Raw genomic sequence first — 19,062 nt, forward strand, 5'->3', positions numbered from 1 at the left:
AGTGAATTTGTGTTTAACTATAAGGATGGTTCTGTCCATTTCTTAATTTGACGTGACATGTGAATGTAGGTTAAAGAAATTGGGGCATGTGTATTAACATTTGTACGGCGTACACGTTGCAAAACTTAAATTTTCCTCAGGGTTATTATGAGATCAAAGATAGATCCGTCCACAGTTTAAATTCATTAATTCACTAATAATTAGGGAATATTATGGTTTGAGCCAGGGTATTTGACCCATATTGCTCTTTCCTGTCAGCAGGTCTCTACTCTCATTTTGTACATCTTATGAGGAGTCCCTTTTAAATGAGATGCTTGCACTTGTGAACTAGTGTCACTTATACTGTAGGGTGCTGCCCACATTCTACTTACTATGGCATTATAAAATAAAACACCGGTAACTATGAATATATATATCCGCATGATAGGAATAGCAATTTGCTGCCACCAAGATCTTGCAATCACCTTGTTTGAGTCTTGATTCATGCTCCAGACGGGCATTTTCAGAGTCTTGCATGGCAGCTCGGACCTGCTTCTCATGAGACAGGCGCGATGAACTCAGGGGGCTCACTGCATCAAGTCTCTCAGGGCTGTACCCAGTAGGAAATCCTAATCAAATGCACAGACATTAGCATTTTCAATCCAGCTTCCCACCTCTCGGAACAGAAAAAAAAATGATGCAACTGTGCAAAATGTTCTCACTTTGATGGTCAAGATTTTATAAGAAATCAAAACTGGAAGATTTATAGTTAAAGATCGTGGAAAAAACACACTTAGCAGACCTTTATTCAGACTGTGTCTGTAAGTCACAAGTGGAAAACGACAGGGAATATAGTCATCCGCTCAATTCAATAATCACTAGGGAAGGAATTACAGTATTTCTAGGATTACTTACTAATGAAGGAGGTAATAATAGTACATCTATCTTTCCCATCTATCACATGCGGCTACCCAATATTTGAACACTTTAGCTAATGAAGGATATGTTACAGAAATGCATTATTTTCCTCTAAATATGCAGAATCTGGTAAAAGGAATACATGTACACTTCAGTATTTCGCACCCATCTCCAATTTATTTCCTTTCCACACCTCCACAAGATTATGGAGCTTTGACCAGTCCAATAAGACTAGTTGGGCAGAGGGGAGACAACAGGCCTAATGTAGCAAATCAGTCTCGCAGAAGAGCGTCTTCTTTCCTATTATGACTATAGTTTCCTTATAATTTAGAATGTACACGGTGAGTTACACAGGAGTTACAAGCAACACCACCACTATTTCACCAAGACAGTCTTGATACGACGGGACCCAATGAGCAGCCATCAATATGTATCACACAAATAGGATTAAAACTATCCTTCGGCATTTTATTAGAAAGGGGTCTGAATATTTCGAATTGTCCCACTGCCCATCTATGGTCACGCTCAGAATGGGATGATTTTGGAAAAGCTATTCTATATACTACAGAATGTAAAATACACAATAGGGTCATATTTTGCGGTTTGGCATTGCTCCACACAAACCGCATACAAAGTGTACATTTTGCACAGCTGTTGTATCCACAACCCAGACAAGATATCTCCGTACCACATAGCAAGCGATGTAAAGGTCTGCTTGGCATGACTAGAAGCTGTTGAGTAGAGCTGAAAATGTCACAGTGAGGACACGCCACCAAGCCAAGCCACCCCGGGGTGACTGCAATCTGCACGCAGTCAGACCCGTCATCTGCATAGATAGGAGAGCAACTAATCCTCGGAAGCCGATGGAATCACCAAATGCTGCAGCTTCTCCTGGGATCTTCAGGACACGGGAGCTGCTGCACTTCAGCTGAACTTTGTGCTTTGTTAATGAAACAGCTGGGCTACTTTATGGGTTATAACTAAAGCAGCATTATGCATGCAGTTCTCATACGGCTCGACGGGGAAACAAGATCGCTGCCAAGACCCCCCCAACAAGACGGACAACCACAATCACAGGTACATCCCATTCCCTGAGGAATACCCGTGTTGTCAAGTGACCAATAATGCTCAAATGTGCACCATTCTATATTTTGTACGGCTGACGGTACAGGCAATCATTACAAACATTTTACCGTTTTATCTGTTTGGGATTTTATGAATTATATTAAGAATTCATGCCGTGATTTTCTCTCCTTATATACCTCATATAAGTAAAAAATGGTGTTTAAAATAAGGACATTAACCCCTTGGTGACCAAACCACCATTTTCCCCACCATACTTTTTACATAGTTAAAGGTGGCGGATTTGAGGCTTTTATTTTCTTTACCATTTAGTTTTTTATACTTTTTTTTTTACTTTTTATTTTTGTCCCAATAGGGAACTTGATTCTCAGCAACTTTTATTATCACTCTTCTAATACACTGCTATACACGATAAACTTAGTTCTGATGCTTATAAGACCGGTCCTGAGGAGTCCAGGGATGTATTTTTTATACTTGCCAGACTTCTTGCATCTGCACCATCAGCCTAGTAAGTCAGTGCTCTGTGCAGGAGAGTGACTTTTCTTCGGTCCGTGCGTGCGCAGTCCCACTGTTCTCTATGGAAGTGCACGCGCACAAACTGAAGAAAAGAGTTGCGCTCATGGATGGAGCGCCGATTTCCTGGGATGATGGTGCAGGAACGGGGAGCCCAGCAAGTATAAAAAAAAGTGTACCCCTGGACTCTCTGGGAACCGTCTTAGAAGCAGAGTCCCTTTAAATTTTTCGATCATCCAAGTATCCGCTCATAGAAGTGATTACAGTATTTATTTGCCCCCACTGCCTGCTTTGTTAATTTCCGAAAAATAAATGATTTGGGTGATGTACTGAAATTAATGAACTCTATATATATATATGTATACTCAGCTCCTCCTGCTTCCTACAGACGGACTGCATGTTTAACTGAACAAGTTTGCTGTAATTTACAAGCGTTTCTCTATACTAATCAGCGGAAAATAAATGCAGATTAACCCCTTAATGACACAGTGTTTTGTTTTTTAATTTTGTTTTCTCCTTTTCATTTTCAAAAAAAATTATAACTTTTTTCTTTTTACATGGCTTTCTTAGGTCATGTTTTTTGTGGGACAAGTTGTATTTTGCAATTTGTTAACGTATCGTATAATGCATTACAACTTTTAAAAATGTCAAAGTGTAGTAAGAAAAAAAAGGAATTCTGACATTTTTTGATGTCCTATTTTTATGGTATACACACCGTGTATAAAAATATAATACCTGTTGCCATCATCTGACCACCATAAACTTTTTATTTTTCCGTCCATATAGCTGTATTTTTTCCAGCCTTCTTTGCCAGCCTGTCAAAAAGTGGGCAGGGCTTTCAAAAGGGAGCTTGGCTGCACTGGACTGACAGATATATTTAATTTACACCAAGGCGTAAATGTCAAGATGCACAGAGCTGCTGGGGATGCACTGAATGCATGAAGAGGTGTGTGCATCTTCATGTATTCAGGCCTATGTGCATCCAGGAAAATTTTTTACTAAGCCCGGGGAAGGAAGTGTCAGGCTTAGTAAATCTTCTCTTTACTTTTTTTGTAATTATTAAAAAAAAAAAAAAAAAAAAATTATTCAAATCTTTTTTTAACTTTTGCATTTATTTTAAAGTTTCCCTAAGGTAGTTCAGTATATTGTATTACTGTAGGCAGTCTATTAAGATGTGGGGTCCAGGCTGCCATGACACCTGAAGGGCGCCCTGAAACCTCATCACGCTTTACTTGTACACAGGACGTCACCAATGGGTTAAGACAATGTAGTCTATTCTAAAATGTGTTCCTCATCTGACTACAAACATTGCCCGAAATTATGGACCCGTCGAAACTGGAGGATCTTAAGGGCTCCCGTCCACGGGCAAATTTTCACTGCGTTCCCCGCGGCGATAAACCAATGCTATGGAAAGCGCAGCCCCCCTGTCCACGGGCGGAGTATCATAGCGATTCTCCGCTCGCGGCCGGCGAATCGCAGCATGCTGCGAATTGCAACGATTCTCCGCGGTCAGCCTGTCAGATAGGCTCACCGCGGAGATCCGTCAGCTGACTCCTGCTCCCCGGTGGAGATCCACCACAGGATATCGCAACGCCCATGGACAGGCAGCCTAACTCAGTTTAAATTTGTACTTTAGCAAATACACAAATTACAGAAATGACACAAAACGTTTAACAGCTGAACATTCTGGCCTTGTTTAACCTGATTACCCATGGAATCTAAATGTCCCATGCATGGAAATGACACGAGGTAACACCTCTGGTTAGGAAGTGGTTAATATACCTCAAACAAAATGCAATTACATTATTTTAATTAATGGAATATTTTTTCCAGAACAAGTAGAGGAAAAAATTATTGAATTTTCAACAAAAAAAAAAATTCCAAATTTGTTGCTCCTGCTCAGAGTTTTCTAACAGCCGGAATTCTTTGAGAACCAGCTGGATGTAGAATATTTTTTTTATTTTCGTGAAATCCAAGCCTCAAAGTGCAGTTGACTGATTTACTTTGCAGAATGGAACTTCGGCATGGACCAATCCTTTTCATTTTCAGCATAAATTTTCATTAAAGTTTGAGATCCTGATTGCTGACCACGTTATTGAGCCGATATGCCTTTCCTGAAGAAAAAGCCTGTCTTGAATTTCCATCTTGACGGAATTTTATAATCCATTCAATTGCTTGAATTAAAATCTGTGTTGGGACCCCGGTCATCCTGAACACAACTTCATCCTCACCAAACCTACATCCTACTGATGGAATGAGGAACGTGTCCACAATTTCTATTTATACCTGTGCTCTGACTGTTAAGGCAATGATTGCCATCTGATCCCTTTCTGATATGCAATCCCATATCACAAATGAATGTGGAAATTTGATTGCAGTCTTCAGGCGCCATCTTTATATATTATCACGGCACCAACATCATCTCCTTTGCTAATGCAGATTCCCGATTCATCACTGAATATCAATTCCATCCAATCACCCATACTTCAGGATTGCCTCACTTTAGCCTTCTGTAATCTTGTTTTCTTCTGGTTAGGGTCCTTTTACACCTGTTTAAATGCTGATGACAAGCACCAATCAATGAGATCAGTGTTTAATTGGCCTTTGCACAAGCAGATCTGGAATATATGTGGGACAAAGGATTAATCCTACACATGGCCGTTCATCTACTATACAGTTTTATCATAGTCAGCAGCACATCCGCAGTTCACAAAAGTGCTGTTGCGGATAATGAGGATTTTATTAGCTGCACAAAAAGGTGATCAACCTACAAACCGTCTTAAATGGGAAGTAAGGCTTGTTGACCAATATACCCAATGGTGGTCGAAACTTTGAGCGCAAGGCAAACATTTTTGGAATCCACAAAACCAATGAACTAGAAACTAAAAAAAGCTTTCCATCGCCTTCAAAAAAAATTATATACGATATGCATATTATGTATATATAAAATCACAATCTGGGATCATGCATTCAGAATTTTTTTGGCTTGTGGGTTACATACATCAACACAATAAGGGTTATTTCAGACAGCCGTATATCGGCTCAGTTTTCAGGCTGAGCCGATATACGGTGTCCTTGTCTGCAGGGGGAGGAGGATGGAAGAGCCAGGAGCAGGAACTGAGCTCCCGCCCCCTTTCCACTATTTGCAATAGGAGGGTGCGAGACGGGGGTGGAGCTAAGTAATGACGCTTAGCTCCGCCCCGTCCCTCCTATTGCAAATAGTGGCAAGGGGCAGAAGCTCAGTTTCTGCTCCTGGCTCTTCCATCCCCCCCCCCCACCCACAGACAAGGACACCGTATATCGGCTCGGCGTGAAAACCGAGCAGATATACGGTCGTCTAAGTAAGCCCTAATTAGTATGTCCTGCTTTTTAATTCTATTGCATCGTATATTGAGGTATGGATATCAGTTTTTCCAATCTAATACCAAAGAAAATCCTTCCTACAATCATCAAGCTATGTAGAAGGCCGTTTGGCGTTGGCGTTTGTTTGACCCATTCATTTTGCCGACTTTGTTCGAGTTCTGTCACAAACAGACGTCCATTTATGCCCATTTGTTTTGTTGTGCAAATTCTATTTTCAAGGCATATTGCTTCGAGTCTTCTATTGTGTCACTTTGACATCTTCCTTGGTAGGTTTTCTTTTTATGACCTTCCCATTTGGGTTACACGTACACCGTATTTTACACACAGACGATTAGCAACAACCAACATCTTTTGCCACACTCCATCTAGGTTTCCCATCTTTAAAGAGTTCTATAATCCTTTCCATTGCTTTAATTGTTAACTTTCTCCTAGCGGCCATGTTTTCTTTCAATTACCGAAGCCCAACAGCTAGTAAGATCAATAAAGACTGCCTTCTAACTGCAGACCGGTTTACATTTTTTGACTTGTGCTGCCATTTGTCTTAGAAATGTAAATTACAAGGTGATTCTATTATTTTTCCTCTACAGGAGCTGAAAAAAAAAGTCAGCCATTAATTAAAATAACTTTCATTTGTTTCCAGTACGTATAACGAAATCAAAATATTCAGCTATTAAACATGGTTTTGTGTTCTATCTATCTGATTTGTGTACATGTAACACAAGGAAAAAAGCTGGGTAAAACATCCTAGATTTGTGGCGATTCCATCATTTTTGCGACAGGTTGTACCAGATGATGCACAAGAAATTTTAGCACACTGCGTAGCAATATGGTAGATAGAGAATACTTACACCTTAGAATTGAGTGCATAGTTCTTTTTACATGATGCAAAGTTCAGAATTACAGTTATAACAAACTAACCCGAGACAAGTTTGACTGCATCTCATCGCAGCAAGGATTCAGCTATCATTTTAGGCCCCTCAAATTAAAACATCCAACAAGGCAAGCCAAGCAAAAATTGGACCCATGAAATAAAAAGGTTTCTAACAAAAATATATATCTTTTCAGAAAATTGAAAAGTAATGGAAAAATATTGAGACAAAATGATTTGTAAAGTAAAACAGAAGCAAAAAATTGGGAAGCTGAAAAAGCCAATCACCGAAACGTGCATTAAAACAAAATGGAAAAAAATTATATATATAAATGAGCTGTAAGCTTTAAACTACCTGCTCCCATAGGTCTTACCATCACTACTGGCGTCGATATTTAGCGAGGCTCTTTCTCGCTTCCCGTTATCACAAGAAATTTGACGCATGATAATGGCGTCTATGAAGTTGGCCGCAGTCATGGTGGTCTTACCGAGTGATCGAAGCTCCTGTTCCTGCATGGAAAAGGGTTTATTTGGGGTCTTGTCTCTATTATGTTGCTCACTGGCTGGCACTGCTGTCTGGTCCAGGGGCTGGTGAGGTTGGCTTTTCCCCTGTCCGTTGTTATACTGATTAACTGTATTGATCACAGCTGAAGAATGAGGCCTGGACTCAATGTTCTTAATGGGAGATGTCTGTTCAAGGGCTGTTGATGGCAACTTGGAGTTGTATATGTTTTCAGTCCTTGAACGCTCCATTTTGGCTTCTCGTGACCTTGCAATATCCTTCTGTACCATGGTATTTTCAGCAGATTGAAAGCTTTCCCGTTCATTTGCTGAACGATGAGAGGATGTGGATAACTGTGAGGACCGTATGGGTGAAGAGCTGGAGGATGTTCTATTCAGAGAAAGAAAACAGTAGCCATTATTATAAAATACCTTAAGAGTCACTTTAGGTAAATTATACTCAGAAATGCTGCTAAGAAAAGTATGTACCGCAATACAGAAGGAGTGGCACTCTCCACACTTGTCATGAGGTTTTTAATTCCGGTATTCTGAAGAACACTAGGACGTTGTTGGATATTCTCATGTGTTCGTGGCGATGCCGGAGAATGTTGATGGCCGTGACTTTGAGCCGACAAGCGTCCACTGCTTTGCTCTGTGCCTGCAAGACAGAAAAATCTGTAGAAATGCGTGGCAATATAAACTCTGTGGTCAGTAGACCAGTTTACATAGGGAATGGGCCACATTAGAGTAATGCCCCCAGTAGAAATGAATATTCCTTACCTGGTCTCCATATGGGAGCATGCTCCACTGTTGTTGTAAGCACAGATTTCTCCCTATCTCTTTCTCGCTCTGAAGTGGATGAGGTCTGCTTGGTCATGTGTGTGGTTGTTGCTGTAACAGGAACATGAATTGTGATATATAGGTGAAGCATACAGAAACAATAACCATTAGATTACTATGTGCATGAAAAGATTGAAAAATAACTTTCATATCCATTCTATACAAAAAATCTGGAGTATACAAAGTACATTCAAGCTCTAAGATCTGCTAATTCTTCTCTCGGGAACAGGAGCAGATAGAAATATGGGACACATTTTAGAGGATGAGGGCATCCTTCGGGACATGAGTGAGACAGATTGTGTAGTGTACAGAACCCGAGAGAGAGAGAGAGAGAGAGAAAGGGCACGGTTAGAGTTTAAAAAGTTTTCAATACTTAAAATAGCGAGGTTCATATTTCTAAAATAGCATGTTAATCATCAGTTTTCTTCATTTGTGTGGAATGACACCCATCAACATTCACAGTTAGTTGAGTGATACAAACCGTGAAGGCATCATGGACGAGAAAAATGTAGATCTGTGGGTGTGATGGTTCAAAGACGACCGAACTTCTTGTGAGAATAAACCAAAGGAGGCTTGGACAACATGACTGCACGACTTAGGCCGCCTGCACACGAGCGGAAATCCCGACGCGGGATTTCCTGCGGGATTTCCGCCGCTGAAAGTTTGCATAGGAGTGCATTAAAATACGCACTCCTATTCAGACGGCCGCGGTTTGGCCGCGCGAAATCTCGCGCGGCAAACAAACTGCGGCATGTTCTAATTTTCTGCGGGGCACGCACTCACCCGGCCGCCGGCTCCGGTCTGCGCATGCGCCGCCTGCGCGGCAGCCGGCACATGAAAGAGCCGGGGCCGCCAGGAGCGGGTGAGTACGCGCTCGTCCCTGCAGGCGCTTGGGTCGGATCGCGCGGCGAGAATTCTCGCTGCCGGATCCGACCCGCTCGTCTGCAGGCGGCCTAAGGCAAGTGGTTATGTATGACCGCCGAATGACTGTGGAAGAGAGTGCTTGCAAAGTCTGCATTTCTGTAGGATCTGTTTGAACCATCCTGCATGCCTAAAGGCCTGAAAAAGAGGAAGGTTTCCTCCAGCTAGCTGCCGTGAATTTTGACTGGCAATCACAAAGCTGCATGCGTGGCAATGTATCAGGCAATCTTGACATGTGATGACGACATGAAAGGTGCCGACATGCCATCATTTATCACAATGGATGAGACTTTTAATGAAGGATGCCATTTGTGCTTGCATAGTTTTCAGTCGTGCTGCTCTTGCATCAACGATTTTTAAGTGGGCAAAACAGACCCCTAAAAAAAGTGTTCGTAGGGGCCATGCAATCATGGTGTCAATGCTGTGAAAAACGTGTCCGTCGAGGGAGAATACGTTGAGCAGTAACAATACTCTCAGCTTTCTGGGGAAATAGCTTTGTTTTGTTTTTTTTAATTAGGAGACCATAGAACTTGAATGCACCTCATACAGTTGTGACTGAGGCTGCGTTCAAATTAAATGTTAATTTTAAGTCTTAGGTGCAAAAGAAGGAATTATAAGTAGTAGCTTGTGTGAAGTGTTGAACAGAACCAAAGCTCACCCAATAGCACAATATTTCAGTATAGTCTTAGAATTATTAGGTTGACTACTTCAGGATGACAGCCGTTTGCCCATACAACATTATTTCTGTAGAAATTTAGGCGCAAACTTGGAAAAAACAAAACAAACGAAGCATCTTGGTATCTTACAAGATAACTTCTATCAAGAAAAGGACATGCGAATACCTGGGGAGAGTGGGGAGCTACTAAGTCTGTTGCTGAAAGTTTGCGGCCCTCCAGAGATGTAAGTGATTCGGTCCATTGTGGCAGCAGATGAAGCTGAAGATTGAGGTATGAGTACAGGAAGATGTGGCACTTGAGACAGATCTATGATTCCTGTAAGTGGTAAAATGAGACAATTGATATCAATGTTAACCATTCTCTAACAAAATATGATATACTTGATACAATAGAACTCATCTCAGGCTAGGTTCACACGGGACGGAATTTCAGCAGAATTCTAGCGGAACGGCCGGACTGAAAAACTGCGAGAATTCCGTTGGAAAATTCCTTAGCCTTGGGTTTTGGAGCGGTTTCGCTGTCGGCATTCCGCTGCGGCTTTCTCTCCCCATAGAGAGGAGACAGGCCACTGCGGAAAAGAGAAAATAATTGACATGCTGCAGAACTGAATTCCTCGCCGCATGTCAGTTTTTGTGCGGCTTGGCTGCAGCATGTGGATGAGATTTTTTGCAAAATCTCATCCACTTTGCTGGCTAATCCCAGGATTAGGAGCCGATGGGCGGAATTGCCGTGCGGACTTTCCGCGGCAATTCCACCCCCGTGTGAACCCAGCCTTAGACCTGATATTTTCTGGAAAGCTAGCCTATTTGTAAACATGCATTATATTTGCTATTCGCTGTGAACAGATGTTAGGTTGTGTTTGATGGAGTTTTGTTGGCTGCCGACTGTACAATTCTTGCTGTCAGAAATGCAGAAAATTTTGACAGAAACCTCAAGGAAATTCCATCGTACAAGAGTGTTAATGGACAATAAAGCGGGCACTTGGCATGTTTAATCTCTTAAAGAAAGTATTGAGGAAGAGAATATTAACAATAGCAAGCAAGTGGGTTGCTGTATGTGAAACCCCTGGAGATCAGCTGTTTTAAATGGAGAAACTGTGGAAGGTCATACTACAAATTAATGGACTGCTATGTGATAAATATCGTGTTGTTCGAAGTCCTCCAGCACAGGAGCACTCTGCATCAGCTCTGCACTGTGATCGCGGAATGGAAATCAAACAGTGAGCTCCTCTGGGGTCAAGGACTGATGGAAATGCATATTATGTGAAATATATTAATAGAAATAACAAGGGGTCAGGTTTGGGGGGGGGGGGGTTCTTGTGTGATCACAAAAACTAGAAATAAGGAGTGAAGTTAAAAATCAAGGTACTGCTTCAAAATGGACTACTAAAGACAAAAATTAATGGACAGACATTCAGTGCATACTTCGAGGACCTGCTGTGTAGTTCAGAGCCATGGCCGGGTCCCTTGGTTGCAGCCCACGTAGCATTTCAGCCCTCTGCGCCATGGCAGTTGATGGATTGTGATGCATATGCTGGGAAGTGATATAGTCATTGATGATCGTCTGGCGGTTCTCCATGGCAGCAGTGTCTGGATACCCACGGATGAGGTACGGTGGATAGAGGTGGGGGTATGCTGGATTCGGGGCCAAATGTCTAGGCAAGTAGTAAGCAGCTGTAAATTTAAAAAAAAAAAAAGGGTCAATTAAGACTAACTTGCATTTATTCATGATGTCATAAAGGCATTGTGGTAGATGTAAAAATGATAAAACATATACTTAGTACATTGGCTCATGAGAACTGCAGTGCATGCATTAAAGATTTCCATAAATCCCACTTCTATGCAAGTACATAAGCTTCAGACAGGGTTGCTGACTTTGGCAACCACTTCTCACACTGGACCTCTCTCTGCTGGGACCATCCATGATCAACTAGGTTTTCATCAAACCTTCTGCTTTACAGAAATAGTGACCATGTCTTGCACCTTTATTGGCCATCAAGGCTAAAACAACTGTGTACAAGTAGGAATAAATGCTGTGTAATTCAGGTTATTCCTCTATAACTGGAAAATAGGTAATGACGATTCTAGAGAGGAATAATCCCACTAATAATGCCTACAATCCAGAATTAGCCTCCTGTTTCCGATGCTTATCACTGCATGCAAATAATCTATTTAAGAGGGCAAACAGTGTTTCAGTGATGTGCTTTTTGTTCCTTTTACCATCTCAAAAAAAATTATTGAAAAAGGGAGTTCTCCCTATTTCTGCTCATTTGTTATTTAAGGCTTCCAAAAGTAAAAATAGTTCCAATTTGAAACAAAAAGTAACAGTTTCAGCATTTTCGAAAATGGAATAGTGATTCTACAGGCCTGTCATATACCACTTGTCCCCAAATCTTCAGCAAATCCCAGAAATATGTGTTATCTTTCTTGCTCCATAGCTGGCGTTTTATACCACCAAGATAGCAATTTATAATTTTTCTCCTGTAATTTGCAGCAGAGGACGGAGTGCAAATAAATGCCCCTGTCCAAACCTCTGGATCAAAGGAACACCCAAACTCTCATTCCTAAATTCCAATGAATGGAACTGGGAAAAAGTCTCAACTCCATTCAACAGCAATGCGTACAATAAAGACACTAGATGAGAAGGGAATGTTGCTGTAAGCATAGACACGGGAATTGTGTGAGGTTCATATGTAGTATAGACCCTGGTTCTAATTTCAAAATACAGCAGGACAGTTGGGCATACTGCAACCATGCCCCCCGGAAAACCCCATGATAAAATATAACAGATGACGTAAGTGCCACAGCTATTCACCAGCTGAAGGGATACGGTGATTGGCTGTAGTGGTCACATGGCCCTTTTGTCATCGCCAGCTCCCTGCACCTGGTAGTGAAGACCAGTGGAGACCGGAGAGCTGTCAGCAGTGGGGGGACAGCGGGAGGGTGAGAATGTAACCTGTTATTTTAGGCCTGCAAGCTGAACGAAATTTTGCAGAATGCAAAATAACCCCCATAGCGTGTGCACCAAGCGCTCCATGACTATATAAATCACATTTTGAATGTAGCATAACAGAAGGTAAATTTTTGCTTTGGACATCAAGACCTGAGACAACGTTAGTTCTGAAAGGGTTAAGTTAATTTTATTGTAGCCATTTGTTTGACAATATTAAAAATGTAATAAAACAGAGCCAATGTACAAGGTACAAGTAATTCCTCTACCTGCTTCCAGTGGGATTCCTCGGGAAATAGCTGCAGGGTCAAATGCTAAGGGTATGTGACTCCTGTACAAGTCAGCTGGGCTAACTCCACGGAATAAATGCTCATAGGGAGACATGGCATGGAGATGTTCAGGGACTGTCGTATGAGGGGACTTGGAGTTGGACATCTCTCTGGGATTAGGGGTGCTCTTCCTTTCCTGGGTCACTGGTTTTCCAGAACTAATACCTCCTGCAGGTAAAGACAAGACAGGAACCAATAAAGAAGCAAAATAGTTTTATTATAGCCATTTTAAAATAACTGCTGGGTGGTCAGAAGTATTATTCTCTAGCACTTTACCCTTCAGTATGAAGTGAGGAATAACTATGCATATTCAAAATCACTTACGCCTAAATTTGTCAAATTAGAGAACTAAAATGTATGAGCTCTCAAATATAAGCTGTCTTTTTCCTTATGATTTTGACAGTTGAAGCGTTTCATACATAGATTCTACAAATCCCTTCTATAAATATCTGATATGTGAACCTACGACAGAAGTAGATCATAAGGATTTCTACCTTCATGGCTTCGCTGTGCAGATTCTCTTGTAGTCACAGGAGATCCTCTATTCAGGTGGCTGCTGTATGATGCTCCATGGGACAACTGATGATCTTCATAAGAGAGTGGACTATGTCTGGGCTTCCCAGGGTCAGGAACTATTACAGGAGCTCCTCTAGTTATTGAACCAGAGCTAGGTCTACTTTTCAGCATCATCTCATCATATACTCGTTCCATAGTCCTTGGGTCTTGCAGGACCTCTATGGGATGCAAAGGATGGTAAGGTCTACCTGTGCTACCAATTATGGATCGTACATCATGCTTCTTGGCACTGACTGAAGAACCACTGTCATACTTCAAAGGTGTACCCTGTACAAAAAGGGAGACATTTACATGACATTATCGAAAGTGGTTAAGCACGATAATATTGCCCATAGAAATATATATAGGCACTGCAGAAAAACAAATGATTCACATATCGTGATGGTACATAGGATTCCATTTCTGTTACTATTCATTTAGAAAGTTTTGTCTATTTGAGGAGATGTTCTGTTCCGAAGATTAGATCTTTTGTTTTATTCAATGATGACAGGGCTGCTACTGAACTAAAGTTCTTTGCGCAACAAGTCTGATGTATATTCAGGTACACTGCATATATCCTGCTGGGTTTGGTCTGTCTCACTCACACATGGCTAAACTAACAAACTTAAAACTTTACTCATAAGTGCCATTTCAAGTTCATGGTTAGGTGGTATTCACATTGCCATATGCGAGTTGTGCCCGTGAAACTTGGGCGCAACTCACATCGGTCTCACATGGACACCCGTCCGTCTGGTGTCCAATCTCCAAGGATCTTGCTTATTCTATCCTCGTCCATGAAAATAGACAAGAATAGGACATCTAGTGATCTTTTTTATATGGACCATCGCCCTGTGTGGAAAAAGCTCTGACCACCATAAAGATAAGTTAAGAAATTAATCAATGGCCATCTTTAAAGAGAAAGGTGGCTATTTCCTTTATAGAGAGGTTCACTTACCTGCTAACATTTATATTTTTCAATGATAACACACAAAAGTCTACTTCCACATACACACATTGTTTTATGTCCAGAGGAGCCGTTACAGAATTTCCATCTGTTTGGTACAGGCCTTACCCCACAACCCCCTTCCGAATGGACATAATCATGCCAGGGGACAAGTCTATGCTTTCCAAGAGATCCTCACACATCTGTTTTAGTTCAGAAACCCAAATTTAATCCAACCAGAGAAAAAAGGAAAATACTCCCAAAGAGAGCTTGGGAACGTTTTACTTAGAATCCAAAATTTGCGCCTGTCTAAACAAGACCTTCATCTGTAAACATGGCAATAATCTATGACTGTGTTCTCCACCCAGCCTTCTCCATAAATAAGTATATCCCAATCAAGAAGAGAATGAAGACAAGGGTGTCCCTCAAACCAAGGGAAGAAAACACTGTATAACACTGAGCATTGGCAGTTTTACATAGCGCAGTCCTTGGAAATAGGAGACTGAAACATCTAAGCCAAAGTAGCTGTTGTGCTATTAGAGGAATTTACGCAATATAGAAAATGTGTGATTTTAACAAAACCATGCAGTGTTGTATAAACATTTCCAGGATTGTATCCAGGGCTGTATACTGGTATGTGCAGCCACTCCAAGACTTCTATTTCAGTATCTGGCTCTGCTGTGCAGCTCCATGGGCTGGCCCCACATACGCTTTTATGGCAATCTACCCAGTGACTTAAAACAACAACAAGATTTGCCTCAGGACTTCCACTCTCCGATGCCAAGTAGGCTAAAGTGCGCAGTGATCTATTACCCTATCAGTCACAATGGGATTGCACAAAGCATGTGTTTTCATAGATACATGAGGATAATTCAGAAGAAACAGCCCTGGTAATTATTATAAAAGTTCATGGAGTTTGGCTCGGAGCTGAGCTCTGAGTCACAGAGGTGGGCCGTGTCGGCTTCTCCCCGGCTGCACCACGCAGACCGGCAGCTCTCTCCCCTTTTGTGTGCAGGGAGAGAGCTGTCACAGTCTACATGCTGCAGGTGGGGAGAGGCCGGTGCGGCCCGCCTTCGTGACTCAGAGCTCAGCTCCGAGCCAAACTCCATGAACCTGGTGACAGAATCCACTTAAAGATGTATTTAAAGGGAACCAGGACTGACCATAGTGTGAGATTATTCATACCACATGCATGTCAGTTTATCAAGTACTAACACCACCCCCGAAATATACTCGATTAATGATTATTAATCTATAGATTGGAAACCATTTCATATAATACACTAAAACTAGTGTTCATTAAGAGGAATATAAATGGCCTACTGATTAAATCAAATTTATGTGCTAAACATATATTTTTCCCATGTCAATATATTTAAAGATACTCCTCAGTCGGAATGCCTGGAGTTAAAGCCCTTCTGGGAGGACGTATTCTCGATGCATGAAAAGGTAACACATGGGGTGGTCACCCAATCACCACAGCTGGCACTGCTCTTCATCATCCCTGGGAGCTTGTGGACAATAAAAAAGGGCCTCTTGTGTCACTTCCTTACAGCAGCGAGAGTCGCAATTCCCAAACATTGGCGGAGTAGAATCTGTCCAGGAATTAGGCCACTTGAGACATATGGAGGAACTGATGGCGAAAGAGCACCTAGAACACGGGGATCCCCTTGGAAAGTGGGTAGCCTGGTCCTTATTCCTGGAGTCAGAGTTCCAGGAATTTTTGGAGTAGGTGAGCCAGTGTGGATACAGATCTGGGGGTAAGTGGGCGGCCTCTCTCGCAGCTATTTCCCCTCATTCCCCAACCCTCCATCCCTTACCTTCCCACCCTTTCCTCTTTCTTTCGTTACTCTTCTCTCTTCCCTAGATCTCTTCTGTATACACTGACAGACCATTGCTGAATATAGAGTATATAAAGTGTTCAATACCAGTCAGTGTCATACTAACACAAGACAGGACAACGGACACAGAGATTGCCTTGATGTCGGTACCATACGCGGTTGAAGAATCCACAGAGGCCTCCTTTTGTGGCTCCGGCTCATGGAAGCTCACAGTTAAAGGACTATCACCCTGGTATAGCATTGGTGCTGCAAGCATTTCTGCCTGCTATACAAATGTTGAATTAGTGCTATAATTTTGAACATAGTATACGATATACACAGGCTGCTATATACTAATAAACAGTTTAAATGTAACATAGAAAGTAAAACGTAATAGCCTACAAGTGATGGTTCAAAGTTACATATGTAAAATGTTTTTATTCTTCTACCTCATTGTATGGTCCTGCCAGACTTTTATTCGTTACTGTATATTTAAATATCAAAACTTAAATAAAACCGTTTAAACATAAAGATACTCCTAAAATTTGCAGGTTTCACACTGACCACTAAGCATTATAATAAGTCCGACAGTTCCTACTCTGTTGAGAAAACTTGCAGCAATTCTCTCATTATCATCACAGGCAGGATTATACTGAAGGGTAACTCCTATGTATAGAGAACAGAGGATCCATCATTCACAATAGGTGATGGTCACATCCTATCTACTCCCCTTCCCTAGACAATGACCTCTGCACAGGTCACAAACATAATACTCTTCCACAAAAGCCCATGTATATGTTCTATCTCCAGACTACAGGTTCCTATGTCCATGTCGCTGATGTAAAGTAGATCTCTGAATGCTGTTAAAAAGAGAAGAACAGCAGCTCAAGGAGAATAGCTGCCGCCATAATCATGTACACATTAATAATAAAACTACAATCAGAAATTAAAAATGAAAAGAGCTTGCTTCATTATATGAATTTAATTGATAAAATACCTAGGTAATGCATCCTCAACCCAAATCATTTTGCTTTGTTCTCATTCCCTTTATTTGATTTTGTGACAAGGGACTAATTATATGCTATACCCATAGGGGCAGATTTATAAAAGCTACTGTCTGGCACAAAAAAAAAAAAAGACTATTTTTTGGCCAAAAATATGTGACTTTTTAGCCTTCTGCGTCAAAAAGTGGTCAGGGCTTGTCCGGAGGCTGACAGAAACTGGGGTAAATTATACCAGAAATGTACGCCAGGTCTGGCCTGGTGTAGGTTTCTGAGGGAGCGCACGGAGTTGCCAAGATGCGACATGTGCCTCTTCATGTATTCAGCACACCGTGTGCTGGGGGAAATTATACTAAGCCCAGAGTTGGAATTGCCAGCTTTGGAAAATTTCCCCCGTTATTTGAACAACATTAAATCCCGTCTCCAGGAAGCGCTGGCTCTGATTGGTTCTCGAACACGGCAGCTCAGCCAATCACTGCAGCACTCGATGAACCAAACACAGCCAACGCACTGAATGGCTATGATTGGTTCATCAAATGCAGCAGCGACTGGCTGAACCAATCAGAGCGCCACAAAATCGCTGCGAGAAAACGTAGTGATATCGCACAGAACACAGCTGTGATAGCGCTGTCGCCCGTGTGAAAGAGGCCCAAGAGTAATGTATTAGCACAAAGATCAGGATTGCAAAACTCAAATGACTCATTGCTTATTCCATAATATGTTAATACCAAATATGCCAACTTGCTTTGCTGACTGCAACGTGGGTTTAGACCCCAGACATTGGCTTTCAAGTTGGCATCGCTTAGGAAAAGCAATTGCTCATTTTATATTTCTAGTAACAGACTGCCTATCTTTAATATGATTGATTTTTCACATAAGTCTATTTGTCTCTGCTGACCAAACTTTCAGAAGATTTCACTACATACCTGTGTAATTGACCCTTCCTTATGTGGTCGGGGATTAACTTGCATTTCAGAGCTATGCCTCATTTCTTCCCTAGGAATCTCATGTACAGATCTACCAATTTCTTTGACGGTGGCCACCACTTCCTCGTGTGTCTTCAGTTTGAGTGGGCCTGAAAGACTCTCATGTGTTCGGACTTTGTAGGCATCAGATAGGCTTCGTGGTGGAGTGCTTTCTCTCTTGAGTTGCTTGGCTTCCCTCCTGAGGTAGTCTTCTTGAGCCTCAATGTAGGCTCGTGGGATCCCTAGATAGAAGGCACAGCAGAAGAGGTTACAGAAAACAGTCCCATATAAAATATTTTCTTTATTTATAAGATATATAGAATCTTCCATTACACAGATTAATCCTACCACATTTTATCAGATAAAAACTTTAGTTCCTGTGGATAACTGGTTTTTCATGGAGAAAAATAGGTTTTGTATTTCTATGTTGTCCTGCATGTATGCAAATATCCACAGTACTTCACATTTACCAAAAAATGCCACAAAATGGTTAAAACACAAGCACATAATAAAACCAAGAGGTGAAAATGTCCAACCCTCAGGGCTTTGTATATGCAAAACTGACTTCAGATTAATTGAACCTACTTGGTGTAAATCTATGTATCAGGTTAAAATGTAACAAAGTAGTAGGAATTTACTAAACCCTCTGCACGTCCTCAGAACACACACACCACATGCCTGAACAGTGATCCTGTCCCACTACAAGATTTTTGCATGTTCACTAACATTTCAAATATGTACAATTCTCACATGACACCTTTGATAGACACACTGGCGTGTGGTAAGAATTCTAACCCGTAGTTAGTTTCTTTCAACGCTTTACAATAATCCCAGATG

The 19,062-nt window shown here is 41.5% G+C and overlaps 1 protein-coding gene across 17 annotated transcripts in view; it reads right to left on the reverse strand.

The window, feature by feature from the left end:
* The window catches only part of NCOR2 (nuclear receptor corepressor 2), a 364,680-nt gene that overhangs the window by 20,367 nt on the left and 325,251 nt on the right, over window positions 1–19,062 (reverse strand). For 13 of the 17 annotated variants that reach the window (XM_066603378.1, XM_066603367.1, XM_066603368.1 and 10 more), the window contains 9 exons: window positions 18,187–18,467; window positions 13,436–13,784; window positions 12,882–13,109; window positions 11,088–11,336; window positions 9,829–9,978; window positions 8,006–8,116; window positions 7,715–7,883; window positions 7,099–7,616; window positions 465–608 (listed from right to left, as the gene is read on the reverse strand). In XM_066603378.1, the coding sequence (XP_066459475.1) occupies window positions 465–608; window positions 7,099–7,616; window positions 7,715–7,883; window positions 8,006–8,116; window positions 9,829–9,978; window positions 11,088–11,336; window positions 12,882–13,109; window positions 13,436–13,784; window positions 18,187–18,467 (2,199 nt within the window). The remainder of the gene's footprint in view (window positions 1–464; window positions 609–7,098; window positions 7,617–7,714; window positions 7,884–8,005; window positions 8,117–9,828; window positions 9,979–11,087; window positions 11,337–12,881; window positions 13,110–13,435; window positions 13,785–18,186; window positions 18,468–19,062) is intronic. The other 4 variants (XM_066603383.1, XM_066603382.1, XM_066603375.1 and 1 more) reach the window with 2 other exon arrangements.

The sequence above is a fragment of the Eleutherodactylus coqui genome, chromosome 5 (assembly GCF_035609145.1).
Source record: "Eleutherodactylus coqui strain aEleCoq1 chromosome 5, aEleCoq1.hap1, whole genome shotgun sequence".
Lineage (NCBI taxonomy): Eukaryota > Metazoa > Chordata > Amphibia > Anura > Eleutherodactylidae > Eleutherodactylus > Eleutherodactylus coqui.